This window comes from Syzygium oleosum, unplaced genomic scaffold, assembly GCF_021117445.2.
Source record: "Syzygium oleosum isolate NSW1041296 unplaced genomic scaffold, Sole_v2.1 Sole_v2.01, whole genome shotgun sequence".
In the NCBI taxonomy this organism is placed as follows: Eukaryota; Viridiplantae; Streptophyta; class Magnoliopsida; order Myrtales; family Myrtaceae; genus Syzygium; species Syzygium oleosum.
In genome coordinates this window covers 21,721,703-21,738,293 of record NW_026607485.1, presented here as the reverse complement: position 1 = coordinate 21,738,293, position 16,591 = coordinate 21,721,703, and the positions used below count along the sequence as shown (strand labels likewise).

At 39.6% G+C, this 16,591-nt stretch overlaps 2 protein-coding genes across 3 annotated transcripts; one reads left to right on the top strand and one right to left on the bottom strand.

The window, feature by feature from the left end:
- Window positions 1-1,410: 1,410 nt before the first annotated feature.
- On the top strand, window positions 1,411-11,130 carry LOC115692437 (alpha-mannosidase I MNS4). 2 transcript variants are annotated; one of them, XM_030619275.2, is made up of 17 exons: window positions 1,411-1,623; window positions 1,882-2,001; window positions 2,083-2,175; window positions 2,678-2,764; window positions 3,907-3,997; window positions 4,137-4,192; window positions 4,603-4,675; window positions 5,490-5,599; window positions 6,454-6,504; window positions 6,979-7,067; window positions 7,195-7,276; window positions 7,361-7,474; window positions 7,992-8,071; window positions 8,759-8,894; window positions 9,460-9,530; window positions 9,634-9,874; window positions 10,241-11,130. In XM_030619275.2, exons 1-17 carry the CDS (start codon window positions 1,498-1,500, stop codon window positions 10,619-10,621), a joined length of 2,001 nt encoding a protein of 666 aa, XP_030475135.1. In that variant the 5' UTR covers window positions 1,411-1,497; the 3' UTR covers window positions 10,622-11,130. The 2 variants fall into 2 exon arrangements, with proteins under 2 accessions (XP_030475135.1, XP_056169990.1); XM_056314015.1 differs by lacking the exon at window positions 2,678-2,764.
- Window positions 11,131-11,823: 693 nt separating this feature from the next.
- On the bottom strand, window positions 11,824-14,108 carry LOC115692449 (auxin-induced protein 22B-like). The gene is made up of 4 exons (XM_030619286.2): window positions 13,596-14,108; window positions 12,979-13,181; window positions 12,459-12,558; window positions 11,824-12,332 (listed from the first exon to the last, which is right to left on the bottom strand). Exons 1-4 carry the CDS (start codon window positions 13,829-13,831, stop codon window positions 12,257-12,259), a joined length of 615 nt encoding a protein of 204 aa, XP_030475146.1. The 5' UTR covers window positions 13,832-14,108; the 3' UTR covers window positions 11,824-12,256.
- Between the last annotated feature and the right edge of the window lie 2,483 nt (window positions 14,109-16,591).

Below are 16,591 nucleotides of genomic sequence, written 5' to 3'. Positions count from 1 at the left end.
TTCGAAAGTTCTAGGATAGGTCTGCTTGAAGTTTTGGTTGTTTTTGGCATTGCCAAAATCGACAATTTCCCGTGCCCCACCACACCCCACCCCCCCACCCCCCCCAACAACCCAACTTTCCTACTAGGGTCCTAGTTCTATACCTCCCTCAGTTTCCAAATTTCGTAGCCGGTGTTGTACACAGATGACTCTGTTCTATGCCGAAACTTCATCGATCCTACAGTAAAATGTTTGCAACACCACAGAATGTTTGCAACACCGCAGATCAACCTTGTCTGATGTTGTATTTTAGGAACAGAAAGACATGCACATGAAGAGTTTGAGTTGGGCAGTGCAGAGATATCCCGGGAACTTTACAAGATGTTTTTTATCTGATATGTTCTTCCTTTCTAGGATAAGACATTCTCCAACAATCATCTTCCAAGTCATGGAGAACTGAATGAGTGTCTACACTTTAGGATAGGAAGATTCTCGGCCAACCTGAATCTCTCTGATGTTCTATCCCTCGATAATCAGTTGATAAGTTTTCGGCATTTGCATCTCTCTTACTTGATGAACATGCTGCTGTATGACGAACCCATTGGAAGAGTGTTTTATCCGGTCTAATCGAGTCGCGTACAGTTTGCCCTGAATATGTCCTAGAGATTGGAGGGAGATTTTGTGGTTCAACAATTCGTATTTTTGAATGTGTGGGTTGTGTCCGACAAGAACAACAGGGAGTGGTATTGGGACATAGGTTTAATTGTTGTCATGATACTTCAAGCGGGAAGCAACTAGTTCCAGAAATGAGAACCACTATATCTTGTTTTTCGACGGCTGGCTACCTCTTCCGGTAACTAGGCAACACCATCACAGGAACTCTGCACCCCGCCACAAATGTTCAACTTGCGAGACGAATCCATCGTTAGCATCGACTGCGCCTATTTACGTGAGATCCAAAGCACCCATCTACAAAGGCAACTACCCAGTACCCACCTATAAAGGCAATTATCGTTTTTCCTAATCAAAAGAATACACTATATGTAATTGACCTGTTGTGACATAAATAAAAAATAAAATTAAGATGGTCTGGAATTGGTAGAGCCAATGTTTATCTAATATATTTTCATAGTTTATTGAACTTTTAAGGGTATTTATTTTACAAAAAATGAATAATTTGAATAATATTTTTTTTAAAGTGATGGTTTATATTGCTTAAGAAAAAAAATGAACGACGAATGACATAAAATATTATCGGTAATGAAAATATTATTATCGATAAATTATTTCGGGCGATGATTTTGAAGTTAAATATCATGGATCTTATTTCCATTTCTGCAATCGACTGGAGAAGGGGGAGGAGAAAGAACAGATTATCTCCTCTCTCACCCACAAACTCACCTCGAGCACTGGCTATGGCCTCCTAGAACAACGCCGCCGCTTCTCCTCTCTCCCTTGAATTCCGATAGATCCAGGAGAGAGAGAGAGAGAGAGAGAGAGAGAGAGAGAGAGATAGCAATGAGGTCGCTGATGCATCTCTTCTCCCTCTACTTGCTGCTCTTCTCGGCGAGCTACGACTCCTTCGTGCACCGAGCCCTCGCCGACGGCGTCACTCCGGTGGAAGCTCAGCAGCTCCGCGACGAGGTAAATTTCGACCCTTGGCCCTCCCCTTTCGATCGACACTCACGCCTCAATCGAATCCCAATCGATTCGATAATCCCGCGGCCTTCAAGCATTTTCTGCTCGCGGCTCACTGAATCCGGCAGTGATCCTGAAGTATTCTGCTGATGGGTCTTGTAAATTAAAAGAAAGTTTTGAGTCTTTATCCTCGCTATCGATCGTCGGGATTGCCGCACTGTGCGTTTAAGCGACTGTTTTGCATCTGCTGAACATGACGCGCAGGTTCGGGGAATGTTCTATCACGCGTTCGATGGCTACATGGAGCACGCCTTCCCCAAAGACGAGCTTCGACCCCTTTCGTGCCAAGGAGAAGATACGATCGGAAATTATGCCTTGACTCTGGTATCGTGTGCATCGAATATTCCCTAGTGGTGCTCATGAACTCATGAGGTGTTACGGTAACAACTGTTTTGTTCATTTCAGATCGACTCCTTAGACACGTTGGCTTTACTTGGCGACCGTGAACGCTTCGCAGCTTCCGTGGAATGGATTGGTAAAAATCTGCAATTTGATATCGTGAGTCTTGTTCTTTCGGTATTTCTTTGTCTTGAAATTGGTGTTCGGAGTCGATTATGTTATGATGGGATTAGTTTTGGACGTTGGTATACCGTGACTTACTATAGTACTGTTCAGACACTAGTTGTTTCTTTCATGGAATCATATTGTGATCTTCAATATCAGTCTTGCGGGTATTAAAAGTTGAATCTCTAGAACACGGTATAGATGCCTTGTTAGCTCTGTAGGCAAGATGAGGGAGTCTAAAAAGGCGGATCGTGTCGTAGTGCAAGCACTAGCATATCCCACTAATAGGGAGAATGCAGTACCACGGAGTTACGTAGCTCCAGGATAGATGTAGCTCGAGAAATTCAGTACGGATATGTTATTTCCTGTACAAATATCTGTTTTCATTGAGGCAAACATCCTGGATATATTGACTAAAAGTGGCTTGGCATATTCGTTAATTTCATTAAGGTGAAAATTGACCCTTTCACTGGTGTCTCTCTTATCTTAATTACAGAATAAAACAGTGTCTGTGTTTGAAACGACGATCAGGATCCTCGGAGGTTTGCTTTCTGCTCATCTGATTGCAAGTGATTATGCTACGGTATTATCTACATTTGAAACTGTTTCCTTTCCTTCTCAATACTTGCTTCTCAGTAAGAGAAAAGGTTTTCTAGGCATTCAAACTGTTGAGAGAACTTTGGAGCTCTGTGTAGAATCATGAGGTTTGATTGTGATTGGTTGTGTAAAGTATTCTCTACTTTTTGATTGTGATCGACAGAACCTATTTAGTTATCCTTTTTGATCATCAAATGACTTTTCAAGATGTATAATGTAAAGCACACCCTATCTAAAAAAGTCGATGAGATTTGGGATCGAGACAACAATTATCAGTCCCCTAATACACTTCTCCACGACTTTATTTCCAATTTAATGCCCGAGGACATATCTTATCCTAATTTTAATTTGATTAATCTGTAAGCGGAAATTCTACAGTTAGGAATAATGTTGGAAAGTCCTGTCATTTAGACGAGTTGATCTGCATTATCTGTTTTTTGTCAACATCTATGTCATAATGTGTATGGTGTACATGTCAACTTGTCATAGACCTTGAGCATTTACTAATGTGTTCAATTGGAAATTCATTGAGATTTTAGTTTAGACTTTGCTTTTTGTGTCCGTTAACTGTTCCTGTAGTCTGACTTCAATTCTCCAACCAAAAATAACCACCGTGATATGCAGATGATTTGACAGATTATTATTGCTTTTATCAAGTTCAATAAGTATAAGCTAAATCTACACGTTTTATAACCATTTTCAAAGAATCCTATGAGGAGCAGAAAAGCAGTTTGCTTTTCATGTAGGTTGGATTATGGGCCAATTGGTTCCAATGGCTCAACAACAAATGGCGCTTTTCACTGAGAGTTTGCTTAAGCCATTTATGATAAAAGTAACGGTTGGTGGTTGGATATATACTTAAGCCTTGCTTTAAGATGTTGAGCTGATATGGTTTATGTTTGCAAGGTCATTGATAGTTGCTAATAGTGATGCCATGGTCTAGTTTCTTATTCACCTTAAGTTTTTTAAAGAATGGTAGTTAATCATATAATGAGGAGCATGCCAAAGCCATAAACTACAGGGAAGCTCTGAGAGTCTGCTGTGAGGATATTTTATACTTCCGATTGATGCTACATGATGGGAACTCAACTTTTTTGTGGTGGGGTCTCACATGTATGTTGATTGTAGGGAATGAGAATCCCCTCATATGAAGACCAATTGCTGCACCTAGCTGAGGATCTTGCAAGGAGACTGTTGCCTGCATTTGACACTCCAACAGGTGCTTCAGTTGGATAAACTATTTCCTCTTGCAGACTGAATTAAATACCTAATGATTGTTGCCTAATCATTGACTGAACTTTGAAGCTATTCTTTCTGATTTAGTATCTTATAGTGGTCTTATAACCTTGTTGCTGCAGGAATACCCTTTGGGTCTGTCAACCTTATGCATGGAGTTGATGAACATGAAAGCAAGGCAAGTCTCTGTGCATCTGAACTTACTTGATGACACTGGGTATTCACTTCTGAAGTCGAAAAGTTGTTTCTGTGGTGGTGAAGGGTGAAATTCATCCGGGTCTGTCAACCTTATACCTGGGTCTGTCAATCTTATACATTTGATGCGCTTGGTTTTGACATATATGATTGGTCATTTTCTGAACTCTTAAATGAGGCATGTTTTGACTGAAGTAGCTTTTGACCGATTTTTGAAAGAAAAGTGTTTTACTGATTGCTTCTTCAACTGCTTAATGTCGTCAACTATTGTGTGTGTGTGTGCGCACGCACGCCCATGCATGTGTGGGTGGTTGGGTGGGTGAATAGTCGCTTTATTTTCTGTCTTGTTATTATCCGTCGGTGAAACTTATACCTGCATAGCCTGTTGAATAGATCACTTCAACAGCTGGTGGTGGGACTTTGACCCTGGAATTTGGGGTACTAAGCCGCTTGACAAATGATCCAAGTAAGTACTATCACGGTTTTTGGCATTAAATTTTTTTTCTTGTGCTGTTTCTGCATAGAAACTATTATGTTATTGGAAAGTTTTCTTGAAAAGATAAACCCCACCAAACCATCACCACTTTACTTGCCAGATGCAATTTCACTAAGCATGCAGTTATACGCAGGATTTTGACCAGTGCCTTGGAAACCAAGTTGCATTTTAACCACAAAGATGAAAGGTATAGAATTGATGTTGCATCTTGGCATTCTGGTTGCTGGCTAAGCAAAGTCAACATAATTTGGCATCAACCATGCTGTTGAACATCAGTAGTAATCTGTCGTTAATCTTAGTAAAAGTGGAGCCCTAAGTATCTTGCAAAAAATGAAGAATCAGACAAATCCTTTGGGTATAAGGTTGATGTAAACATTGCTTAATAGTTAGGATATGGCACATTGTAAAGGCATGGTATTTGCCGAATGTTTTCTGGTTTAGTGACCTCAGGTTTTCCCAGCAACCTTAGTTTACCCATGACATTCTTTTACTGTGTTACCATAACATTGGGCCAAAGATACCACATGCTGTGCTGATGTAGCAAAGACTGAATTCTCGAATGTGCGCTAGAAATATATAAGGCTGCGCTGTAAAGAATCATTATAGTTTCAGACTGAAACACCCTAAGTTAACAGCTTTATTTACCACCTTGTTCTAGCTGTTAATCTTCTTTTGGTTTTACGCTATCCCTGTCCTTTCCTTGATCTTGGTCTTTTATTTACCACTTTCTTGCAACTCCTCACTTTCGTGTCTCATGCTTGTAATTATCTGTCTGGAAGGGCAGTTTATGAGGAAGTGACAAAGAATGCAGTCCATGGGCTGTGGGCACGCCGGTCAAAGCTCAACCTAGTTGGTGCCCATATTAATGTATTCACTGGAGAATGGACGCAGAAGGTAATACTCATATGTTAGATTATTAAGTTTCTATTGTTAAGTAGATGTGATGTTTTGCATTTAATAGCATTTCTAATTTTTCCCCCTTTTGTCAAAGGCCTAGATACTCAAATCAGAGGTTTTCAAGGGTTAAAAGCTGTCAAAATTTGACATTGCTGTGATTTCTTGAAAGCTCCTCTAATATTCTATGTGCTAACACACAGAAGAAGCAGTTCATAAACATCCTCTTTATATTTTCAATACCTACTTGTCATCCTAAGGTTTTTTGGATATCTCTCTCCGTGATGATGACGCCGGTCATTTCATCTTTTGGATTTAGTTAAGATCTGAACCTGTCATGTACCATGTGTTAATTAGTACATTAAAATTCCGTTGTTTACTTGTTTGGACAACTATTTCCAAGGTAGCCACTGAGAGTGAACACAGTTTAGTAGTATACTCTTAAATTGCAAACCTTGACTTTTCATCATATTGGAAATTTTATGGGATAAAAAGAACAATCTCTTGACTGATTTGTGCTGCTAAAGCATGTGGCCATTACATTTTATGTTTTTTCTTCCCTTTTCTGTTATCTGCCTAGTGAGGATTTCTGTTACGCAATGGATTTACAAATATAAATCAACATTATCTGTTATTTTTTTGTCTACTTCCATCTTTATTGCGGTTCATGTACTTTGAATTGGTATAAGATTATCTAAGTGAGGCATGATTGTCAATTGACCTGTAAAATGAAATGCACCTTAACCTCCCGTGCAAAAAGTTGAGATCCTGAGACACTGTTTTGCGTTCAAGTTATTCCGCGTTAATGTTTCTGTGGGTGGTATCAGTGTTTTGTCTTTTTTAATGCTTTGCAGGATGCTGGAATTGGGACAAGTATAGACTCTTTTTATGAGTATCTCCTGAAGGTTAGCATTTGGGTTTTCTTTTTCGTTTTTTCTAGTTGATATTGAGGTGTGCTATGATATAATTTGATTTTTCCTTGGCTTTTTTTATTTGTGATCTATCTCATCTCCGGCAAATCCATGAAAGTACTTTTTACATTCGGTGGCATAAGGCTCTTAAAATTAATGATCCCTTGCTTATAGCTGTTCTCTTAATGCCAATTCCTTCCCTCAAGTCCTGCAGCTGACACTCGCTTCTCTTTGAGAATGAACTCCTGGATCGATAAATCTAGAATTGCATGGCTGTTGTCTTGTTTAGACTACTGCTTGCAGTGGCTATTATAATTGCATGTTAGTTTCAGTGACTCTAATATCATCAGATCGGCACGTTTTTCGCTCTTCGAATAAATATAGACATGCATTGAAGAAATTAACTTACCTTTTTAACTTAAAGGCTTGATTTCTTTGCTTTTCTTTGGATACTCATCTGGAATACAGGCTTACTTGTTGTTTGGTGAGGAAGAGTATTTATATATATTCCAAGAAGCTTATGCGGCCGCCATGCACTATCTACACAACGATCCTTGGTAAAAGCTTGTGGCTATCATGTGCCACTATGTAAATATACGAACCTCTTACCTATTTTTACTTAAGTTGCTTGTTCTTTCCAGGAAGTATGTAGCGTGGCTAATGGTTATCCTGATTCTCTTGTAGGTATGTAGAGGTAAATATGGACTCTGCTGCAATTGTATGGCCTCTGTTCAACAGCTTGCAGGCATTCTGGCCTGGCCTTCAGGTGCTTATTTGTACCTTTATTGCTTAAAATCTAACTTTGTGATGTAGATATTCTGCCCTTAATTGCTTCTGCATGCTTTGGAAGGTTTTGGCTGGGGATATTGACCCTGCTATTCGAACTCATGCGGCCTTTTTTAGTGTCTGGAAAAGATATGGTTTCACACCAGAGGGTTTCAACCTCGCAACACTGAATGTCCAGGTATGCCATATAAAGTTGAATAGAATTACTTGATATCAAAGTCCTATGTTACCTTTAATATGAAAACTTCACCACCTTAGTTCATTGTTGAATGTCTGCCAAAAATGGTGCTTGTCCTAAGTGTCTTGTCCAACAGTGATCTACTAGTAGTAGACAGTATATGAGCCTCACTGATGTTGATCTAGCAGTATTCGAGTCTTTAGAACTGCTATTTTGGCTCCTTTATTCAGCAATCTATTCATATGTGCCACACTGCAAAAACAAGTTGGTTTAGAGTTCCTGGACGTCTCTTAATTTTCCCAGTGGCATATAACAAGACATTTAATGATATTCCCATTGGTGATTGTCCATCAGCACTTGGCTTATCTGAGTTAGATCATCTATTTGTATATTAGTTTGTTTTGTTGTATTTTGCCAGCTTATCATCTAATCTTTGTAAACGGGGGTGTGTAGCATGATACTTTTAACTTCTACATTGCCTACTATCCTGAAATTTTTCCTTCCTCCCCATTTTCAGCAAGGCCAGAAAAGTTACCCATTGCGTCCAGAGTTAATGGAAAGTACATATTTGCTCTTCAAAGCAACTAGAGATCCAAGGTTAGCTCGAATTTATTCACGATGGAGATTTTTTTCTGCTCCTTTATGTTGATGTTTCTCTAAAATGACCCGTTTGGTAAGCTTCTCCTGTGGCATATATACTTAATGAGATTATAAAAAAAATTTAGTTTGCGTCGCTTGAAGTATCTGTATTGAGTGATTTTATGTTACGAAACTCCAATTTTCAATGCTTACTTTTCTCTGGAAGTGATGCATTTAATAAGATTTGTTGTTAGAAGTGCAAGGTTTGTTCTTGTTTATGTTCATTATTCATTTCTTAATGGAGGGGCAGAGTTTCGGCTCTGCAAACTCTTGCTCAACGTATGGAACTCTATATGCTACTTTGGGGTGGTGAGGTTTTGGGTACTTGTGTTGAGGTTCTGAAGCAGCTCTTCAGCACCCATCTATAATCTACTGCCAAAAACTGGTATGTGGGGATAGGCATTTTTCATGCCTCCCACACCTTTAATGACTCCGGATTTTGAAGAGATAATACCTGGAAGGAACCTATTGATGGAGGAATAGACTTATAGTATTTTTCATGAGGTGCTAGGCTATAAAATGCTAATTCCAATTCACGAGGTGCTAGGCTATAAATTGCTAATTCCAACGTTCTTACTAGAAATAACAGCTGTTATTATTGCTCTTCCTATTTAGCTTAATTGAGGCTCTAGTACTTCCTTGTAGATATCTTGATGCTGGACGCGACATGGTTGCTAGCTTGCAGTATGGTGCCCGATGTCCTTGTGGCTATTGTCATATATCGGATGTAGAATTTCACAAGCAAGAAGACCATATGGAGAGCTTTTTCCTGGCAGAAACAGTGAGGATTTGTTATCCGTGACTTCACTTTCTATATGCTTTCCTCTTTCTCTAGAGTTTTTTATTTATTTGAAATGCACATGAAATTTAGGCGTAGATGTTTAAATCATGAGTTTTGGGAGTCTTATCCCGTAGATCTAGATTAATTCATTGCTGCAGCTTTGTTCATGCTTTTGCCATGCAGTTGCTAATTCCTGGAGGTTGAGCAAAGGATATTAAGTGGAATGATTTCATTATATAAAATTTGCTCTGTGAACTCATTCTTGTAATGGAATATGATATAGCAGTACCAATGCATGTTATATATTTTGTGTTCTATATATGAAAACATTACTTTTAGTATGTCGATGTTCGTAAGTTTTTGCCCAAAATATGTGTGTGTGTATGTATATCACTTGGTGGATTGGATGAAGGGAAGCAACATGTGTATTAGGATTTACACTTGCTAGGTAGTGATGGACATCCATGAGGTTGTGACATATATGCTCGTTTAAATGTGCATCACAACTTAAATCTGCACTTCTGAACCATGCATTTTGTTTACCTTTTAATTTCATATGAATCAGGTCAAATATTTATGGCTTCTATTTGATTTGGCTGCTGGTCCAGATAACCTTGTTGAGAATGGTCCATACAAGTAAGTCTGGCAGACAGACAGCCCATTATTTTAATTTGAAGAGCAGATTGTATGTTGGTTGCCTCATTGTTTTGACAGCTTTATGATTATTATCTCTTATTAGGTATGTTTTTAGCACTGAAGGCCACTTACTACCTGCAACCCCTCAAATATCTCTAGTGCGGGAGCACTGTTCATACTTGGGGGCTTACTGCAGGAGCGGGGATTCAAGACGGAAATCTTTTACTTCTGATACCTCATATGGTGAGCAGAAAAACTACACTAAAGAATATGGGAGTCGGATACACACATATCTCCCCTCTGAGACATCTTATGCATCTGCACCATTCTCAGGTTTCATCAAGGTTGGTGCACATCCTTATTGCTAATCCTATTGAATTTGTTGAACTTATTCTGCATTACCAGTACTGCTCTTGTCAAGGATTTTTCTGTTTGCGTTTGTATTCTTATTGACATTGGATGAATGGTTACAAATTTTGTTAATGTGGAAAGGATTGTGGTTTATTCTTGTCCTTGATATTTTTGGATATCTGTTTGACACCCTTAAAAAAATGCTTCAACAATGATTTTTTGATGAGATTGTGTGTTTGGAGCTGCTTCTTATTAAGGTTACTCATTCTATGTTAAATTGGAACAATCGAACAGGTGATTGTGGCATGAAAATTCACTTAAGCTGTAGACTTGCTAATTGAGTTAATTATGTCCTACAGGGGGTTTGTCCAGGACTGACCCACGGACAGAAGTTTGGCATTTCGTACCTGAATCCTACTTACACCCATGATAATAACAGTGACTACAAAGACCGAGACCAAGGAGAGCATAGTGTGGAAGAGAGACATTCGATAGTCATCGATGCTGCTGATCAGGATGATGGAAAAGAACAATCTGACAACAGCGAGTACAATGAAGACATACGGGAATCTGGAGACGGTGGGTCACAAAGTGTAAAAGATCCTGCGTTCCAGAGCAATTCAGCGGTCATAGTTTTTAACGATGATGATGGTAATAGATTAACTGATGACAGCAATTACAATCATGATGACCGTGAATCAGGCGATGAAACATCAGAAAATCGTTTCCCTCAAAGATGACGAAGGTGTTTGAGTTGATACAATCTTGCAGTTGCCAGAAACAAAAGTGACAATGCATAACCCCAGTTTGGATGTTAGCTGACCTCCCAATGCACACCGGCATAGGAACGTGCGCAGCTAGATGGTGCTATACTGGAGGTCTTGATGAATTTTTGGCTTGGTATGGTCCATGAATTAGAAAGAGGCTCGAACCACTCAGCTTTTATGCAATGGGATCGCCTGCTAATGGGGAATGGATCCTTGATTGTGGGTTGCGCATGGTAAATGTGGAGACATTGGATAATTCACGGTTTTCGTTGGTCAATTAGACACTTCACAGGATACAGATTTATTTGTTAGTAAATTGGATAAATCATCCATAAATTGTCGTTATTTTATCGGAAGTGTAATATGCTAGCTGAGCAGAGATGGCACTTGGTAAAATGATTTTGTACACTTCTAGAGGAACTCTTTAAAAGATTGTTTCTGGTATTTAGACTGTATAAAGCATAGCATTGGCCCTCGAACAATTGAATTCTTGTTAGGTTGAACCTTAAAATTCTTACTTTGGGAAATTTCAACAGTGTAAGTAGGTACTTTTCTGACTTAAGTCTAGTCTGAGTTCCACTAACTCGGTACACCTCTTAAACAAGAGTTTGCTCCTGTCGTTCCATAATAGGAAGAAGTTTTCAGTGTAAATCCATGTCGATTTCTGCTTTTGAACCTGTCACAATGCCACATTCCGATTGCCAAAAGCTGTGAATGCGACAATTGTGAAAAAGAGGGTGAACATTCTATAAAACAAGCAGTGGATTCAAGTTCGTGTTGTAGGCATGAAGGGCCAGTGCTGTTAGCGTTTGTTCTAGAGAATTCTCTAGCAAAGCTCTTATGGGGTCCAGATACCGACACCGGTGATATTAGATTAGCATAGCTAATCTATCTGTGTGTACTTTATCTGAAGAACAGGTAATATTGATAGCTAAAGATAGATAAGAATTCACGAAATACACTTGGAACATGACATTGTAGGAAGGCCGCAGGTTAGCCGAAGATCCAGTTTTAAGGCATTTGCTCTGCAATGTATTACGCTAACTTTGCTTTTGTACTTTGGTTATGTGTGTGTGTGTATGTATGAAGCCACCAGTCAACTGGTTGAGATTCTGAAGGGGGACTTAGTGCCAATCGCTGAACAGTGTACTCAAGTTTGTACTAGACAATGCGGATATCAAATTTCTTTTGATTTGTAGAATGTTGAATTGAAAAGACTCTGAACAATTAAAATCCAATGGAGAAAGCAAACCTTGGATGAAAATGGCCTACATATTTTCACCCATTTCCCTTCTACAGGACTTTACATGTAAAGCAGTATCTATCTGTGCGCCGTCTTTCTTTCATCCGGAAAGAAAGATCACGAAGAAAAGAAGACATCAGGCAGGTGCTCAAACCAACAAAAGAGCTGCTGCCGAATTTCCAGAAACAAAATGCAAAAAACTCATGACTTGTTTTTCGTGACTGAAAGTCCCTTCCGAAACTTCAACGAGTCTCCAAAACGGAGACCTACATCAAGACTGAAGTTTCTTCTTTGAGAACCCGAGCTGGAGAATGTTTTTTTTTTCTTTTGTCTGAGGCATATTGATCTTTACCTTTGAGGTTTCCTCATACACAATAACCCAAGCCTCTAGCTTCTGATTCTTTCATTATTCTCAACTTCTTGCAGGACAACATGAACATTCTGCAGTGGTAATTGCTTTCGACATGAGATTATGGAAAGATAAAAGAGCAATTAATCCTCAGAGAGAGAGAGAGAGAGAGAGAGAGAGAGAGAGAGAGAGAGAGAGAGAGAGAGAGAGAGACTTACTCCCATGGAACATCTCCAACCAACATCCAGTCACCATCTTTGTCTTCATAGGTAGGCGCATATTCAGATCCTTTGTAGCCTTCTCTTTCAGAATAGTCACCTGAAAAATAGCAACACCCACAAGACAAAGTCAGATCTTCAATTAGATTAACAAGCTTCTTTTAGCACTCCTTATATTATGAGACTGAATAGATCCCTCTTCTATACACACAATGGATAGGATGGACCAGCTCAATCAATACGGGCATAGGGTCTAGGATTGAATGTAAACAATTTAGTCGATGACTCGTGTTTGTAAAATGGATTTTCATTAGGTCCAGTCACAAATGCCATAAAATATCCACAAGCAGTTGATGCAATGACATAGGCAAAGGTTCTAGTCAAGTAACTACGGTTTTCAACTATTCCCTAAAATATGACAATTATAAAACCATATCTCACTGCTAGATCTTTGCCAAAAGACCGAGAAATGAAAATCATAATCACGTAAATGCAAAATAATATGAATGGTTAGGCTTACCTATGGTGAGTTTGAACATGTTCTCCAAAGCCTTTAGGAGGTCTGGATAACCACCGTAAACCTTGAGATCGATCTTTCTGAGGTAAGGGGCTCCATCAACACTTACTTTCACGTAAATACCAGGGCCCTCTGCTTCCGCTTTCTTCGGCTGGAGAGTACTCTTTCGGTAGGATCGGACAGGGGGCCATCCCACGATCTGTGCTCTGCAACACATTGTAAACCCCACAATTAAGTTCATGAACATCTAGACTCATTAAAAGCAGGGTGTGTACTGCTACATGTGACACTACAAGCAATCCTGAACACACTGACATTAAAGTTTTTTACTCCATGACCCCTATTTTTCTTACTTTTTTCTAATAGTTAGATTAGACAGAACAATAGCAAAGAATATCACCTAATCAATAGACTAACTTGGAATTTGCAATAAGCCAATGAAAATTGTTACAAAAAGAACTCAATCAAAAGCTGATCCTGGGACTATTGACAAATCAACTATACTTATGATTAAATAGGACCAATTGCACTTATCCCCAAGGGATAAATTAAACAGCTATCAGAAACCCCAACAGCGGAAAAGAATATATTGCAATTTATGAGTTATCCATATAGCTTACTTGGGGGCAGGAGCAGATTCATGGTCTTCATCATGGTGAGGAGCAACACAGCTACCCTTTGAAGATCCAGACACATCACTTGACTCAGAGAATGGCCTCTTGCCGTTCCTGGCTTTCTTCTGACCAGACTCATCCGACCCTGGCAGCCCCAACCTGAGCTCAGTCTCCTCCAGGTTGAGAAGATCCTTCTCAAACACCGCATCGCCGACCCCTCTCTCCATCTCTCGAAACTCCATCAAAAGCAAGCTCAAGAAGCTTTTCACCAACCCCTCCCGAAACTTCCCACCTTGATGAAAAAGAACCAGACTTTCCTTGATGAAACAGTCCCAGACCCAAGACCCAGATCACAGCGAACTCTCTCGAAAGTCAAGACCCAGAGAGATATGCGAGCAGAAGAGGAACTTGGGGCATTGGGGTGCTGTTCTTTATAGAGATGACAAGGGGGTAAAAACAAGGCATAAAGGCGCCTCCTTTTTCGCTAGACAAAGAAAGGTGAAGGGCTGTAAAGCTCGGTTTGGCGTTGTTTTGGTGGGCATGAATTAAGGACAAAGAAAAGGCGAGGCTGTCGGGTGGCAAAGGCAGCAGCTTTGAGGCAGGCTGCTCCCGCTTTGGGGGGACAAGGGTGGGACAGGGGGGGCGCTCGGCCGCTCGATGGGACGACCTCGAGATTCGGATGGACGGCCGAGATGGGTTCCGGTGGGGCCCCCCACCCCCCGCCGCGGGGGAGAGAGGGAGATCGCGACCGTCGATACGAGGATGGAGGATCGGACCATGCCCCCACCTTGTCCCCGACAAGATCGATTGTTTTGTCGGATGGCATTTTTTTATGGGCTATTTTCACCTTCTCTGTATTTTTAACTCACCCCCGTTTTTTATTAAAGAGGCAACACTATGATAAATTTTCCAATTGAAATTTTAAGTGGGGAAACCTCCGATTTATACACTTTCCTTCTTCTTCTTCTTCTTCTTTTTTTTTTTTTTCTAATTATTCGATTTCCACACGTGATTTAGTTGTTATGACTAAAAATATCGCCTATTTTTAAAAAAAAATTAAGTAGGCATTGAGTATAAAAAGCACGAATTTTCGTGGTTTTTTTTTTTTTGCCCTTTCGAGATCCTACCGCTACATGTATTAGCTTTCTCGAAGAAAAAACTTTTCAAGAAATTTAGTGTTTTTTTTTCACATGGAGCAAATTTATAGATTTACTGTCAAGAAAAATTCGAAAAAATTTGAACATAAACAACATTTAATACAGTAAGATATTTATGAGGATTTCGTTAACTAGTGCTTTCGAGACACTCGTAAAGCATACCTCCTAAAGGAAGATTGCTTTTGTCGACGTATCACGAGAAAGACACTTTATTGGAAATGGTAGTCATTTAGATGTTTAAAGAGTGTCCCCAAACATTTAACAAAATTCTAAGTAGCAACATCAACTTTTTTATGTCGTAGTTATTGGGGCATTGCAACCCAAAATGGTGGGACAACATTGAGAGAGCATTTAAGTGGTCACCGAACTTCGGGCTACATTGCATGTGGCATTTTGGAGGGTCATTGTATATGGTCCTCACTTATCATCTTCTCGTTAAAAACATGGTCCATAACTTTAAACAAGTGCCTTAAAGTTGCTCTTATTTTAATTCCAATTCTATATAAGAAAGCATTGATTTAATTACAAACTACAAATAAAATATGATTTTTGATTTAGCATTTCAAAGAGGGGAAATCTGGCCTCGGATTCCTCAGTTCATTGGACAGGGATAGATGTTAAATAGTTCAAAAGCATTGTTTGACCGAATCCCTAAGATGAGACCATGGGGTGTTGATTAAGTAATTAACTTTCTCAAGGCGAGCAGAACAGCATAATTACGATGAAATGACATGGTTGACCCATTAAACAGGCTAGGTTTGACTGGAGTTCATGTGGAAGATACAAAGAACCCGTTCGTACCATATTTCTTTTACAAGGTTTCGTGTGATCTCGAAAAATTAATAATTTAAAAAATATCTTCACATAAAAGATTATTTGTTTTGTTTACAAAAATTAGCCAACGAAAAAAATATCAACAAGAATCTCAATCTAATTTTTTTCATCGACGATAAAAATAATTTTCGTTCATTCTTGCAAAATTAACCCGTTCATACAGGTTCGATTCTCCTAACCCATTAATTAGCCAAGTCACACTTTAAATTTCCATGTGTCTTAACTACACTTAACCTCTCCAATTACATCGCTTTTATATAGATGTATATATATAAGTAGACGGATGGTATCCGATGATACGAGGCCCTCTTTATTGGCATCACTCGTTTTAAATTAAGCTATTTATGGACAAGACTTTAGTAGACTGGCGGTCCCTCATTATTTAAACATTGAGCAGACAGCAGGTATAATCAAACTTTTTGTGTGGACCACTTTGTTAGTTGGCGAGCCTCTTCGAAGCAGAACAATGCTGAACCACTGTCGATGCGTAATTATATGGGGAAAAGTGCCAAAAAAGTCCTAAACCTTTTGCATTAGTGCCAATTTAGTCCTAAACCTTTTTTTGGTGCCAATTCAGTCCTAAACCTTTTGCATTGGTGCCAATTTAGTCCTAAACCTTTTTTTGGTGCCAATTAAGTCCTAAACCTTTTAAATTAGTGCCAATTCAGTCCTAAACCTTTTATTTTTGTGCCAATTTAGTCCTTCCGGTCAACTTTGACCGGAATTTGCTGATGTGGACGCCTGCCGGCCGGCAGCCGGTCACCGGCGCCGACGTGGCGCTGACGTGGACAAATTAAATAATATTTTAATATTTTTTTGAATTTTTATTTTTTTCCTTTTTTTTCTTTTTTTTTCCACTTTTTTTGTTTGGTTTCTTCTTCATCTGGCCGGTCGCCGGTCCGGCGACCGGCCAGAGGCCAGTGGCCGGCGAGCTCGACCTCGCCGGCCACTGGGGAGGGCGGCCTCGCCCGGCGAGGCCGAGCCTCGCCTTGGTCGGGCGAGGCTCGAGCC